Raw genomic sequence first — 15,803 nt, 5'->3', positions numbered from 1 at the left:
CTACCACTCAAGCTGGGCTGAGCGGGTTTGCTGCATAGAACTGGGGGAGCAGGAATGGAAAGGCTCAGGAACAGGAAGAGGTGTGATGTAACCCTATAAGCATGAGCTGCGATGGGAAAAGATCCGGCTGAGCATACATACACATGTATATATTTAAGCCAAGTGGCTTCTGGTGATGGAAATTTCATCCTATACCACTTATCTACAGCATTTCCAAACTGGGGAATAGAAGCATGCATAACGTCCAATAAAAATAAGCTCTGCTCGAAGGCTCTCGTGCTGCTTTTAAGAGTGTGCAATCCTTCTGCCTGCTGGATTTTAGTGGAAGTGGGGCCAGATTTGAGCAAACATCAGTTTGCACAGCCCCTCCGAGCTGGAGCCGAGTCAGAATGAAGTCAGACGTTGCCTTATAGCTGCTGGCTTTCCCCATTCAACCTTGGCAGCCCCACAGAAAGTAGCACTAAAGGGCTTGAAGTCAATTTCCAAATGATGAATTTAAGATGAGTGCAATGGCACTTGCTTGGTGATGGGTTGCCTGTGCTGCCCAGAGCACGCATTTCCCAGCAAGGCAGAACAGAAGTGCTGCTCCCACCAAATGCATCAGTACATCACCATTATCACACTGCCTTCACCAGTGCAGCAGCTGAAGGCAGAGAGACCTGTCCATAAAAAATATCTCAAGTCCTTCACTCCAATTCCATCCTAATGGGGGAAACATCCATTGGGCAAGAGCTGGGCTGCAGCCAGAGGAGCCCAACTGCTCACAGAACGATGACGTTTCCCCCAGTGAATGCAAGCTATGACATGCAGAATTCCCAGGCATGCTGGAGAGGGCAAAGACTTTCAGCTTGCGTTCACATCAGCCTTTTGACCTCACTGTTTGGTGGTTTGTGACCCTATGAGTAACCCCTCTCATCGTCTCTGACTCCCAGCAATGCCACAGCAGCTGCTAATGAGATAAAGCAAACACAGAGAAGAGAACGAAAGCTGGAAGGGGGGTGGAAAAGCTGAAGCATTTGACAGCTAGCTGTGACTGAGCTGTGCTTCCACACAGGCATCTGAAAAATTCATAGCACATCACCTTTAGCCTTAATCCTGCAGCATTAAAACCAGCAGAATAAAGAACCCTTCAGCTCTCTGTGACTTTAGAGGGATATGAGGAAACTCTCTATCCTCACCAGTGCCTTTGGTCACCAGTGCTCCTCACCCACCTCCGGGAATGCAGTTCACCCCTTACCATGGTGGTGAATGCCTTCACCCATGCCCAGCTCCCAGGTCATGGAAGATACAACTCACCCAAACCTATTTCTCCTATGGCTTCAGCCACATGAGCTGCTCCAGTCCTGTGATTCATTCTCTTTATCTTACATGAAGCTCAACACCCACACAGCATCAGCACAACCAGTTCTTGGTCACCCCAACGTGTTCTACTCATTAATCAACCTCCAGTGCTTAGCTAACGGAAAAGCAGAGCCCTCCCCAGCTTTTGTGATTAATACCCAAAGCATCTCAGTGCGATGCGACCTCTGTCTAGACGAAAGCATCCTTTCTTCCAGGCCTCTCTTTGAAGGATTCACTGTGGCTTCGGGAAAGCACACATCTGTCAAAGCCATCACTGATGTTCTATGAGCCTCGCTCCCTAAGCAACTGCCTGGGGCCATTGAGATCCTTTTGGAAAGCCTTTCTTCCTCCTCTGTAGCAGAGGGAAGCCAGGTCAAGACAAGCAGAATTTCAGAGCCTTCCACCCGTCAGTGACTGCAAAGCAAAGCTAGAACAGTTTTGCTGCATGGGGATGAAGAATGCTGCATCCTTTGTTTCAGATGGCAAACGGAGCCAAGATTCAGCCACACAGAAACCATGGTGTGGCATGCGATGCACCCTGGATTCTCTCTCTGCTTAAAATAAGGTTTGCCTCTGGTTGGTGGAGAAGTTCTTTTGAGATGTTCTGCACACTGAAACAAGGGAGCAGTTGGCTGAGTCACCACAAATATTTTCCAACCTGAACATTCGAGAGAGCAAACGTTTTTTTTTCCTTTGATGAGCTCAGCCCAGCTTCTTTCCAGCCCAGCATTCCCCCTGGATTATTCCCCCACGGAGTTTTATACTGCAGAAATCTAACAATGCTGGTTGAGCAGTGATTCAGGCATTTTACTCCTGGAGATGCAACCTCAGCCAAAATCCAGAGCCTTTCCCCCAGTGACCAGCCTACGTTTTCCTCTGCTCATGTTCATTTCATCACTTCTAGCACTAATCTCCCACTCCCAGAACTATTTCCATAGAATTATCACAGTCACATCATTACTTAGCTAACCAGACCAAAAAACCCTTTTGTATTGAAAATCCATTCCTCCCAACCCCATGCTTGTAAGTCCTGTTTGCTACAAACCCTACCCCCCGTTACACCAAAGACCTCCAGTTTGCTTCCAGTACCCAAAGGGAGCCATGAGGGGAAGGAAAACTCAGCAGTTCAGTGCTATGGGCCAATAAACCCACATGGGTAGAAGCTTGTGGGTACAGCAAACATCCTCTCCTGTTCTTTTTCTTAGAAACACAATTAAAAAGTCACTGCCAAGCATTTGCTCTCACTATAGGGTGCAGCTCAGATAACCTACAACACATAGCAGACATCTCCAAGGAAGACTCGACCGCCATCCTGGAATTTTAAAGCCCATTTACCTCTATTTGGTTGAGCAACGAGTTGTCAAACTTGAAGCCAGGGATTCTCTTCTCACTGCAGACCACCCCCACGTCCTCGGTGTGTTTGCAGTCTGTCACTCCCCAGCCATTGGAGGTGCACGCTGCCAGCGTGGTCTCCTTGCCATTGCAATGGACATTGTCCATCCAAATTTTCCCTGAAGGGGAAAGAAAATCAAAATGAGACTCAGAAAGATGCAGATCCAGACTGTGATAATCAGGAGTTTGGCTGATTGGACCCTGCCCTCTAATCACACCAAATCACCCCCTGTATTTAAGGCTTCTCCTCATGTTGTTTCCCAGCAAACCCTCATTAAATCTCTTCTATGAGAGTGCTCCAAGTTTTGATTCAATGTCCTAACGTTTTAAAGGCAAATTTTTGCAAAAGATTTAACAAATCACCATTGATTGGAACCTCCTGTTATTTGTGTTATCCTGTTATTCGTGTGCTCCTTGAAAACCAATGACCAGATCCACTTTCCAGGCTGTAGCTACAGGTATATTGTATAAAAACAAATCAGGTCCTTCGGAGCTGACCGACAGGTGGAACAAAAATCTACGGTTGCCACTCCAAGAACTTGAGGTCATATTTTCCAAGCAAAGAACCAAAGAACCTTTGAGACTCCCCTTTACCAAGTGCTCACGTTCCCTTTGGAAACGTGCTGGGCACTTCTTATTCCCCCGTGATTTATCCCCTGAACTCCAAGGAGCAACGACAAACAATTCCCATATTTTCGGGTCCCCAAATCTCTGCTTGTCTGAAGGACGCGTCCTTTGGATGGAAGGGACTGCTCCACCTTCAGAGCCACAAGGAGATTTCCTAAGAGCAGTGGGAGCTGTTTCCCTTGGCTTTCCCAGCTTCGTTCCAGCAGCCCTAATGCTCAGTTGGTTCAACACCAGCCAGCTGGTGGATCTGCCAGCCCTCCTCATGCTCCCCAAACATTAGGTCTATTGAGTCCTTTCTGACCTAGGAAGGCACAGTTCTCCCTATGCAGGCTCTCTGGATCAGGATTTACCTACTGAACCAGATGGCAAAGATTTCCTGGCTTGTTTTCCAATGTCATGGACTCTTTTCTCTCTGTCGGAAATCTTCTCCGCCCCAAAAGCCAAAATCCACAGCCTGGGACAACATTCCAGGTTTCACGTTTCACTCAAGTCAACCTTAAGGCTTGCTTGCTCCTTAACGGGCAGTTTTATAGGTGTGAGCACTAATGAGCAGGGCTAAGTAACAGACATACAGCACGTTTACCCCTGCTGGAGTGGAAATAATCTGTCTGTGGGTTACATCAACAGTGTGCCAGGCCTTAAAGTTTGGAGAAAGAAACTCCACTGGCCAGTATTTAACTAACGGCGTAGTAAAAGACAATTAAACAAGGCTGCTGAGTTGCATACTCTCGCAGAGCTATTCTACCTCAAGCATTACTATTCTGAGAGTTTTTTACTATCTATAAAAAGGAAAGATCCAACTTTCCAAGCTGCAATTGCCCACGCAACCTCCTTGTGCTATTTCAAAGGTCACGATAGAAGCGACGTGCAGATTGGGTTGGGGGTGATCAGCTCTTCCTCACCAGGACCAGCTTGGAGAGTCCCAAAAGATTATTCTAAATGCAGTCCTATAGAGGACACAAAGCACACACATTCCTTTGGGGTTTTACAGGCTACTCTGCATTGCAGAGTGATGTATGCCTCTCTAGAGAAGACAACAGGAGGAAAGAGAATTGTACGTCATCAAAAAGGCAATCCATTTGGAGCCCAAACGGTTCCCAGGGAAAAGAACAGGAGGAAAGAGTGTTTAGAGGTTCTGTTTGACTCACTGCGTGGCAATGGAAGTGTGAACAGGGACATAACTACCTGTAAGTTACATCTGAGGTTGCAGATACCTTTTCAGTAGCCTTGCTGCAGATTTTCTTACCCTCCTCCCCTGCTAGAGCTCACACACCAAGATCAGCTCCTTCAGCTCTTTGTCTGGTCCTACATCGTCAAATCCGGCCATCAAGTCAAGAACTATTAGGGTTGGGGAGACAGCTAAGCAAGATGCTGTGCCTCTGGGGGTCACCTTACCTTCTCCTTTCCCATATTTTGAGCTCGGTAGCCAGGACACTGCCTCCACGTAGCCCAACTCCCTGCAAATCACATGTGCTGCATGGATGGAGAAGTCATCATCGCACACCGTGCCCCACTCGCCGCTGTAGAACACCTCCACTCGGCCTTCGTTGTGTTTTCTCTTCTGCCCTGCGAGCCGTAGTTGGATTTTGGGAACATCTGCTGGCCTCTGGGGGGGCTGGTAGACTTGTGGGGGTGGCTCAGGGTACCCGGGGAGGTAGGGCCAGTGTTCATACTGGGCAAGGCTCAGGGAGACGAAGAACAGCACGATGAAACAGTGGTTATGGTTAAAGCCCAGGAATCCTTCCATGTTCAGTGCTCACAGTTCTCAGAGCCAAAGTGTTGTTTTGCAGCTGCTGGTCAGTGCAGGTAGGTGCTGCGCGGAATGAAAGGAGAGGGTGAGCGAGGCTTAGTGAGGACGTGGATTTCATTCCTCCTGCTTCAGAAGGGGGTAAACCTATGGGAGACACCATACCCAATGACCTGACTCGGTAAGAACCAAAGTCAGTTATTTCCCAAGGAGTGGGAGAAGAAAATGAGAAGAAACACATGAAAACCGCTTGCAAATTTAAGTCAAATTGCTCTGGCTGAAGAATATTATTTTCCAGGGCGACATTCTACAGGTCAAGAATGGCAGCAATAGGATTTTCCTATTCCTCTGCAAATCCAATAGTTCAGTATTTGCGGCACAGAGCGATGTGGTTTAGCAGGGATGGATTGATGGTTGGATCTGGTGATCTCAGAGTTCTTACCCAACCTTAATGATTCTATGATTCAGTGCAAGTGCAAGACACTCAACTAGGGTGGAACTAACCATTATTCCCCAATACTCCCCTTAAAAAAAGAGCACAGTCACTTAAACAGTGGAAAAACTGAAGGGGCAGTGAAAGGTATTGCAGTGTGGTCAGAAGCAACGTATTGCTATTGAGGTCTATTTTCCTAATTTCATGGTAGAAGACTTACTGCTGCCACTGCACATCATTTCCTCTGCAGAAAATCAATGCAGGTAGCCATACCTTGCAGAATAGCAATCTCATCTGGCTTGCCATGTGCTAATAATCTCCAGGGTTTGCTTGCTAAATCAGGACTGGGGCTCATCCCTCAGCGTAGCAAACTGGCCATTGAAAGTAAGAACCAGCAACTTTTGGCTCATTAGAGGATTTCATCCGGATGCTGGGCAAAGCTTTAAGCCTGGTCATTTTCTGCCCACTTCACACACTCCCCAGCACGCGGAGCGGTCAAGGATCACACGTGGGGGCTGATGGTTGAATAGCTTCCAAATGAAGCAATGCCACAGTGCAGTGGGAAAAAGCTCCCCAGCCCTCAAAGCTCTGTTATTTCCTGGCAAATACCAAAGAGGAGGGAGAGGGAAAGATTGGGCTCCACAAACAGATGTTGTGATGTAAAACCCTCCAGTGGTTTTGCTGGGGCTCAGCTATCCCCAAAAAGGGACCAGCATGACACGCTAAGCAGCCTTCCAAGCTAGAGAGATGTATCAGAAATCCCAGGGGACAAGCTTGAGATTCAGAATGCAGTTAAACCTCAGCTTCAGCCTGCTACCTGACCTCAGCCACCGCTCTGCCTCAGTTTCCCCTTGTGTTCCATAGGGCTGGTAGCAGTGAGAACCCTCTGACCTGCTGGGGATGGAAGACGTCTCCATAAAAGTCACATGCATGCAACAAAGGACTTAGCTAAAGGAGCTGCATTGGATTTTGGGGAGAAAAGTGAGAAAGCAAAGTGGGGACTACAACAGAGGAGGGGGAATACGGGGCAAACATTTCTAGGACAGTAACAATTTGGTTTCAAGGAGCCAGATATTCTCACAGTGGCTTCACCAGACTGAGATCTGGAGGTTTTCAAAGAAATTCTGGCACGCAGACAAGGTATTTTTCCAATTTCTGCAGGTCAGGAGGTGAGGCTGAGAGGAATGGAAGCAAGCCCTGCCCCGTGTCAGACAGAGAGGAAGGAAATACAGTGCTTTCACAAGGCTGCTCTCCTCCAACAGGAAACAAAGGGGATTTCCCAAAGCAAATGCAGTCGGCGGAGCAGGAGACGTGCTCTGCAAAACCAAAAGGCTCCCGAGCCAACGCACATCAGTGCTGTCAGACATACCCGACTTCAATACCCACCAGCAGGGATTTCAAAAGAAACCTCTTACAATGTGTTTCATGGATGCAGGATGGGCTCCAGCCCAGAGGATAAACACGTGGGCAGAGCAGTTGTTGTGAACAGGATAACGATTTCCAAGCAACCCCCTTAGATCATAGCACAGAAATAACATATGTTAGTTATAAGTAACAATACTGGAGGGGGAACGACGAGCCCACAGCGCTGTAAGCCCAATGGTCTTTGGGAAATCTGGTTTTCAGCTCTAATCTTTAAACATCTGTTTTGTCCTACCGTGTTTTTCGCGGCTGTTGTTTCTTGCTACTGAGTAAATAGGATTTAAACAGCCTCAGCGAATGCGAAACAAAAGCTAAGCTGGGTGGAAACCTCTGTTTCATCTCAGTTCCAGGTTGTGTTGAATTCTCTCCCTCCAGAAGTGTCATTATGGCTTTCTCTTGGCAAACAAACATCATCTGTGAGCGTTGGCCTTGTGGTCAAGTCCTGGAGGAAGCTCTCGAGAGATAAAGGCACGTTGCCATAATGAAGAGGAGATGCCCAGTTCCCATCTAGGTTACCTTTTGGGAATAGCTCCAGCTCACAGGGCTGCATCCAATTCAAACCAAAGCTCCTGGGTCGTTTCAATGGAGGACTGCAGCCAAAAGACACAACGGTTTGGGGAAACCATTTGGAGGCAGGATGTAATGGTTACCAGCTGAGCTCCCTGAAGCATTAATTAATTAACACAGAGCCCTGGAAGAAGCCCTATAGGAAGTCACAGCATCGGGAGATCTCACAGTCAGTGGGCAGATTGGTGGTGCAGACTTCCATGATTTAATGGGGACTAACGGGCTTCAGTGGGTACCAACATTACTAATATAGATTATGGCAAATTCCACAGGTGCAATGTTCACATTTGGCAAAAACTCATCAGGTCAGCACCCTGGGAGCACTAAGAGCCAACTGCAGGATAATTTGCCTTTGTTTCCCAAAGCTTGGAGGCTTTCAGAGCCGTGCAAAGCTACAAAAACCTGTTTACTGCCGAATTTGAGAAAATCTGGGGAGGATGGATAGGTCCCTTGCTCCACAGAGAAAAGGCTGATGGGAAAAAAAAAGGTGTTTCAACAACTTTGTGTGAATGCAATCCTGAACCTTTGCCAAGGGGAATGACTTGGGGGGCAGGCATCTCGTGCTCAGGTCGTGCACCATCCCATCTCCATTGGGATCCTTTGAGATAAGGCCCAAAAGAAGGTACTGGAAAAACAGCCTGAAATCTGCCTTCTCATCTCGTTAAATGTGTGCAAGTGCATCTCAGAGGAATTCTCCCCTAAGACCAGAACAGCAGCAATTGCACACGCTCCAGGAGACAACACTGCAGTGTGTGCTGGCAGCCACAGCCTGCTTCCCTTCAGGTCGTGTTACCATCCTAAATAGTTGCACATTCAAACATTTGGAGACAAAGCCTTCCCAGTGCTTGCATCGCCCCAGAACTCAAACCTTGCAAACCCAGAGCTCTTGTTCATTGAGGGGCTGAAGAAAAACCACTCAGACTAAGCCACGATGTCAGGAAAAGCAGAATCCTGTTGAAATATCAGAGAGCTGCACACACTGAGCTGCCTAAGAAGAAATCCAGGGTTGGGTTTGCAGGATGTCTGCTCTGCGCTGGTGATTTCCTTTGCTTTAGGGCTCATTCCTCCCCTCAAATCCTCTAACAGCCTCCAGACTCAGTAATGACATAATCCTAGAAGTATCTCAACTTGGTCTCCCCATTCAGAAGAATCCAAGACACAGCATTGAAAACTTATTGAATAAAGAGGCCAGGAAAATACTCCAGGTCTCCTGGCTCCTGTACATCAGGCCATAGCAACGTGATGGAGAGTCCTTAAGTTGTAATTTAAGGCTTTGGGGCATGCTCCTGCAAGCTGCTGACTCAGCCCTTTGCAGGGCTCTGGTCTGAAGTCTCCAAATGATGGACACACACAGAAGCATGCAGGAATCCCATTTCAAAATTACGTTGAGCTTTTGCTTCTTCAGAGAATTCGCCAGATGAAACTAATAGGCTCTTCATCTCCTCACATCAAAGCCCTTCTGAGCTGCTAGAATCCCTTTTTCATTTCACCAAATCATCAGAACAATAGATCAGCTCTGACAGAGCCTGCAACAAACCAGCTTCCCCTCTCCCCTCTGATCCAGCAACAAAAGGAAAGTTTCGAGTGGCTGATTTGGGACTGCAGACCCAGCAACGCTCCGATTTGCACGACGTGGAGCATCCATCAGGAGGAAGGGACAACTACACCCTGACCACAGCTCTGGGACACGGCCAGGAGCACTGCACACTGATATCTGGCCACCCCAAATGCTGTTCCCTGCATTTCCAATTCCATACTTCAGTCACACACCCCATAGCAAGCATGGCGATAGGGCAGTAATGGGATTTCCCATTGGGGAAGCGGATCTCCAGCCAACAGGCAACTCGCATTGGCCTCTCCAGTCCTATTAAAGTGAATGGAAACGTCACCACACACTTCCATAGGAGCTGAGATGTATTATCCCATTGTATCCCGTTGTTCCAAGGGACAGATTGATTGGGATGGCCAGATAATCATTGCCACTCTTAACCCCGGTCCAAGGGATCCCCAACCTTCACTTAATTGCAACTTGCCCTAAAGCAAAGCAGAACAACATACAGAGAAATTGGCATACAGAATCCTGCGACGGTGGGATGGCCGCCTTGGGGATGAGATGCCTCTCTGTTAGGAAAGTCTGAGTACAAAGACACTTCAAAGAGGGGTAGCATAGGGCAATCCAAAAAGCACACTGAAAGTGGAAGCTGAATGAACCACTGGAGACATCCCAGCTGTAAGCTAAGGTATTTTTAGGTAGAATGCCATATAGGATTCAAGGCAGAGCCTAGACAAGGGTAAGAGATCAACCCAAGGTAACATTCTGTGCTTTACATGCCCAGGTTCCACCTGCCAGAAGGATGAAAGACTCCCAGCTTTTTGGGGAAATTCTTTCTTTTCCTTCTCTTTTCCCTTTGTCTGGTGTCATAAAGTCAAGGTGAACAGAGATGGGAATCACAGCAGCTCTCACAAGGCATCACAGTGAGCAGAAAGTGCTTTGCAAACCTGCTGGCGGTGATCTGCTGCATGGGCCCACCCCTGAAGCTGCCATCTCTGAGAAAGGACACCTTTGTGCTCCCGAGCAACACTAATGGTGTTAGGAAACAGATCAGGAGAAAAAAAAAAGGATGAAAGGTTAAAATGAACATAGAAGGCAAATGTAAAGGAAAAAAAAAAAAAAGAGAAGGAATTGGTGGCAAAATCAATGATGTTCAGGGCCAACGTATTGAACAAACTACAGAGAACATCACAAGCACTTGGAGGTCCCTGCTTAGCTTACAAAAGGACAGAGCTGACAGCAGAAGGCATGGCTGCTCTACTAACAGAGGCCAAGGCTTTGTCCCCTTCTGTACCACCACCACTCCTTCCATCTTTACACAAAGGTAAATATGTGGCTTCCCCCTGCATGCTCCGCGTTACAGCAGCTCATCATCTCATTTTATGTCTTCTAACTGCTCTCCACTTCCAACCCAGGAAATTCTACCCCAACGTGTGGTTCGATGCAGATGAAATGAAACTGGCAAGCAGCAGCCCTACAGCAAATTATTTGCAGCCCCTGTTCAGCGCCAGTCTGAAAGCAGCGCAGTGTCGCAGTTATGAGCTGATGAGAGATGCTAACCAGGTTTCCTACTATTGTTCCCAGACAGATAAAGCGGGGTCTTTCTGCATAGCGTGCTACCTTGCATTGGGTTTTAAACCTCTCTCATCCTCCCCCAGTAACGTCTTCCTAATTTAAAGAACACAAATTTGCCTAAAAAAAGGCAGAGTCATTCCAGAAACAGTTTCTCTGCTGCAGTTTTTCAGGTGGATACCGCTGCAAATCCTGAAACTTTGTGATAAAACAGCCTAACGAAGGAAAGCTGCCAGGAAGATGCTTTGCAAATGGCTGTGGATCCCAAGCATGACAACAGCAAAGTTTCTTATCTATGGATGTATCTGCTCTACGCCTCCTGCCAATGGGAAACATCTGCACCAAAGCCTTTTCCACCGAAAGCACAGTATTCAAAGAGGAGAATTCAAACTGCTTGTAGCTGGCAACACGTCGATGGCATCCACAGCAGCTTTAAATCAAGCAGATTGTAAGAACCTCAGAGAATACACATTGCCTCGACTTGCAGGCAGTTTGCAACACGTCTTTTTTTGCTTCATTAGTGCGCGCCTGTGTGCAAGCAAAGGGGAGAATAACTTGCTCACAACATCTTTGCAAAGCGACGCCGTGCCTGTGTCATCCCTCCCTCACCAAGACTCAGGAGAGAGGAATTAGTGGAATCATATGCCTGATTGCCAGCCCAGCTCGTTAAGGCTAAACGTTGCACACAGTGATGGGAGAGAAGGAAAACAAAGAGGAAAGAGAGGCAAAGTCAAACTTTCAGCACGGGAGGAAAGGTTGGAAAGGTTTAACTCATCAGCTCCTTCCTCCCCAGAGAGGACGGGCGGCAGCCCTGCGTTACCTTGGGGTTAGTGGTAGGTCGTGCTGGGGGTGACCTCGGGGCTGGAGTTCTCCCTTTGGGGCTGAGCTGTCCGATGGTCCCCTCTGCGCTGGGAAATATCCCGCAGCCGGAGGAATACGCTGCAAGGAGCTGCTGCTTCCTGGCAAATTTCACTGGAGTTCGCCAAGCAAACCCCTCCCAAGACCCAACCCCTTCAGCCTCTGCTCATAGCGGGTGATATCATGGGTTGTCCTGTAATCTGAGCGTTGCAACAGGAGGGAAACGGGGGGAAATCCAGGCAGGACTGCAGGGAAGGAGGTGGGATAGGAATCTGAACGGCACATCTTTCAGAACCAACCGGACCCGCACCAAGAGTTACCCCAGAGCCCTCGGTGTCCTAAAGGCAATTCTCCATTCATAAACAAAATAAAACCTTCTTCTAATTGTACAAACAATAAGAAAAAACAGCGCTCTGCAAATCTGTTTGAGAGAACACCTTGAAATTATATTTTCTGACCCAAGCGCGTTCTGATACATCAGCATTTCCCTACCAATGGAAATGTATTTTCTGCCCAGCTTTGGCCATGTATGACATGACATTGAACCTCTGTTTAATGGGATTTCCAAACAAGTCAGCAGAAAGCTGATAGGCACCAAGGTATTCACAAAAGTCAGCTTTAGGAGGAATGTCCCCATTAGTGCAGTACATCCCTTGATGAAATTTAAAGTTTTTTGAAGGGCTTGCTAGCAAACCTTTTATTTTGAAAAATGAAAGTGCTTTATCTCCACCTCTGGGTGTGTTTCCAATGGTTTAACAGCTAACACTACGAGGACACATCTGCCATCAGACTTACCCCTCTTCCCAGGTTTCCCCATCACTTCCTAAGCACCATTTACCCTTCCTGCTCAGAGCACAGCCCCATTTCTTATCCTAATCTGCATTAGCCTTCATACCCAGCTACTCAGGCACCGATGTGCAGAGCTCCCCGCTCTCTGATGCCACCGCTTATTGGGAAAGGATAGCTCAGCAAGTTGGGCAGCAGCATTGGAGGAACCTGCAACATGCTGGGAAGAGAAAGGAATCATATCATAGGTTGTCCCCAGTTGGAAGGAGCCCATAAGGGTCATTGAGACCAACTCCTGGAAGCTGGACTGGAATTGAATTGCAGCAATGTAGAATTTAAGCGAGGGATTTGGGCAACATGGAATAAACTGACAACACTGGAGAAGCTCAACCTTGCTTTCAGGAGAATCCCTCCTGTTCCCTGGTTTCCCAGCTCTTTGTGGAATGGATTTGTCCATAACTGAAGGCTCTTGGGATCACAGCATGGCTTGGGTTGGAAGGGACCTCAAAGACTCAACCCAACACAACAACAGTACATCACTGTTCCATTACTTACTGCTATGGCAGGCTCTGAGATGACACCCACCAAGAAAAATTGACAACATGAGCAGGCAATGCCAACCACATTCCTGTGAGTTGGCAGGGCAGCCCTCCAGCGTCAATCACATTGTTAATATTATGGGGTTGGACTTGCTCTCCAAAGATCCAGTGCAACTCCTTATAATTCTACAACTACGAAGAGGGTAATTGGCTTCTTGGTACAACTCATGGAGAATATCAAGATGTCAAGTTAGGAAACCACTCAGAGCTTTGCTTTTCTACCCAAAGAAGCCAACAGCAACTGTCAATGGGGAATGATCCGTAATGCATTGGTTTTCCTGTAGCAAAAATTCTGCAAATTACCATCAGCAGAGCACAACCTGATGGGTCAAAACCCAGGGACACCGGGAGCAAAATGCTTCACAGCAGAAGCTGCACCAAACGGAGCTGTTTCAGAGCAGCAGGAAGCTGAAAGAAGTTCGGTCAGAGGAAGGAATGTGTGAGCGTCTGCTGATCGGGGCATGGAGAAACATGACAGCCTGCAGGAGGAATGCTCTCTGGATGCCCGGGTCGGGTAAGGATACAAGCAGCAAATGCCATGCAGGCTTCCAGCTGATGGAAGTGCCTGTGGGTTGCATAAAGCAAAGCATTCGGCAGGAATTCAGCAAAGCTCTTGAGCCGGATTCAGGGAAATCTGCTGCCCCCTTCATTCTGCAGCAGGTTAAGACCAGAAGAGCACTCAGCAAAAAGCTGAGAAACAAAATAGGAAACCTCTCAAAATCACGGACTATGGGTGTAAACGCTGCTTAGACTGGGCTTGCATCATCTGATCACATAAACAGAAAATGAAGGAAACCGTTCAGGCTTTCCTAAGCTGGAAGGGACACACGAGGATCAGCAATTCCAAATCCTGGCTCTCTTTTAGAAGAACTTCTTCCTAAAACCCACGCACAACAAATTTCAGGGCCACATCCTCAGCGCTTCCTTCTGTACCTGCCTGCAGTGCACAGCTTGCCATAAGGACAAGTCAGGGCTGGATTTGACCAAGCAGTCACAGTCATGGTCCATGCCTCCAAAAAATTAGGCATGCACTATTAGGTTCTATAATCTCCCCTAATTGTTAGTTCTTTTTAAAAGGGAAGGCTCGTTACCTCCACAAGCCTCATGCTTTCACCCTGTAGACTCTCTGGAGCCATTGGTCCAAATCTCACCTGGGTCAACTCAACCTTCTAAACACACGGAGTGATAATTGAGGAACCAAAGGACCCGATGCTCTGAGGTGTTAACGACACGTGGCAGCTCTCCCACCCCTTGGCCCTGCTGGAATATTGCTGCCATGTGCAATTGTAGAGGCAAAGCTCTGCTTTTGCACTCACCGGATGGATGACAAACAGCAGCAACTGCAGAGAAGTGGGACTGAGCACCTCACAGTGAGGAATAAACCAGTGTATTTTATGTAAAGTTTAACCCCTACTGGAATTTCCATGACTTCCCCATGAAACACAACAGTTGTATTTCTGTAGCAAGCACAGGAGCTCAGAAAGGACACTGTAGCTCAATGCTTACATGGCAGCTGCTGTTTTGCTATTGGAACAACAGAGCATCACATCCACAGAGAAAACACATGCATCTTCCTTGCATTTCTACCCTTCACCTTTCAAGGTGGGGAGAGAAATCAGTTGACACTGAAATTCCCAACTGGAATGCAAGCTACTGGTTTTCTTGGACCAAGGAAGACTCAAGCACAAGGCACTCAGCAAGCACTCTATTCTCCTGATTGATTTTAATTGCTTTTGAGCATGATTCAAGGATTCAGCTGCTGAAATCCAGCTTTCCCCAAGCAAAATGCTTCCCCAGTATGGGTAGAGGAAAGTGTAAAGAGTTTTATGTTCTTTTAGTGACAAAACAAGGATGAGAAGTTGACTCAAGGCAGTGACAGCGTGGTGGGAAAGCAGCAAGAGCTGAGCCCACAAGTGCAGCAAAACAACACCTGCAAGACAAACCCAGGAAGGTGGGATGCACTTTGTCATCTTACCCTGGGGGATGGCAGAGGTCCTCGAGCTTCCATCCCTTCCCAATAGATGGCAAAAGTCCCCCTGCTAACAGCAGGGCACACATTTCTGTGTCTAGGGGTCAAGGGCCATGGAAGGGATTGCTGGCCTCAAGGAGCCCTGAGCAGGCAGAACTCATCTGCCATCCTCCTGCTGAAGGATTCATTTAGTTGGGACTGCATCCAGAAGGGAAGAGGAACTGAAATGAACAGAATAAGGCTGTTAAGAGAGCAAACAGGGCAAGGATGCTCAGGAACGCAATGTACTGGTCCTCACCATCCCTGTGCAAATGCAGCAGCTCCCTCCTCATCCTTAAAAAGCATTCCAAAGATCTTCAAACTCAGGTTAGAAAGTCATTGTCGTCCTCCCATTCTTAAAAGAGAGAGAGAATGACCTGAAAAACAGCTATAAGGACCCAGTCCCCTGAATGCTACACACACAGAAGCTAATGCCCAGGGAGGGGGACGCAGCAAAGCCCTCACGAGGCTCATTTCAGCTTTCAATGAGCTTCATGCGTTATTTGGTAGCAACAATGGCAGAAACAATGGGAGAAGAACAAGGTGCCCGTGATCAGGCTGCCATCGAGTCACTGCTGTTGACTGTCCCCTCTGCAGAGTGCTGCAGAGGCACAGAAAACCCTTTTGTTTCCACATTGGAGGAGCTGTGAGCCTCTTCTCCCCCTTACCCTCCTCACCCCAGGCTCTCCATCTCTCTTTCCTGGGTGTATTTTTGTCTCTAAAACACTTCTTCCATTAGGGGCCCTCTTTGGATATATTCCATACATGAAAAACACAGCAACAAGATGATGAGTGATGCATTTAAGAGGCTGCAAGGCCAAAACCTGCAGCATCACGCTCCTGCCCATTCCAGGTCACTGGGGAAGGTCAAAGAGCAGCGCCCTCGCTTCTCCCCTGTG

At 47.7% G+C, this 15,803-nt stretch overlaps 1 protein-coding gene across 1 annotated transcript in view; it reads right to left on the bottom strand.

Annotated features, from left to right (window-relative positions):
• The window catches only part of LOXL2 (lysyl oxidase like 2), a 35,439-nt gene extending 23,833 nt beyond the window's left edge, over positions 1-11,606 (bottom strand). Inside the window, exons 1-3 of the mRNA XM_048928173.1 lie at positions 11,474-11,606; positions 4,756-5,173; positions 2,677-2,852 (exon numbers count right to left, since the gene is read on the bottom strand). Of these exons, the coding sequence (XP_048784130.1) occupies positions 2,677-2,852; positions 4,756-5,107 (528 nt within the window). The 5' untranslated portion in view covers positions 5,108-5,173; positions 11,474-11,606. The remainder of the gene's footprint in view (positions 1-2,676; positions 2,853-4,755; positions 5,174-11,473) is intronic.
• Between the last annotated feature and the right edge of the window lie 4,197 nt (positions 11,607-15,803).

This window comes from Lagopus muta, chromosome 27 (genome assembly GCF_023343835.1).
Source record: "Lagopus muta isolate bLagMut1 chromosome 27, bLagMut1 primary, whole genome shotgun sequence".
Lineage (NCBI taxonomy): Eukaryota > Metazoa > Chordata > Aves > Galliformes > Phasianidae > Lagopus > Lagopus muta.
The sequence above is the reverse complement of the archived record's forward strand: the minus strand, read 5'-3'. Positions and strand labels throughout refer to the sequence as shown.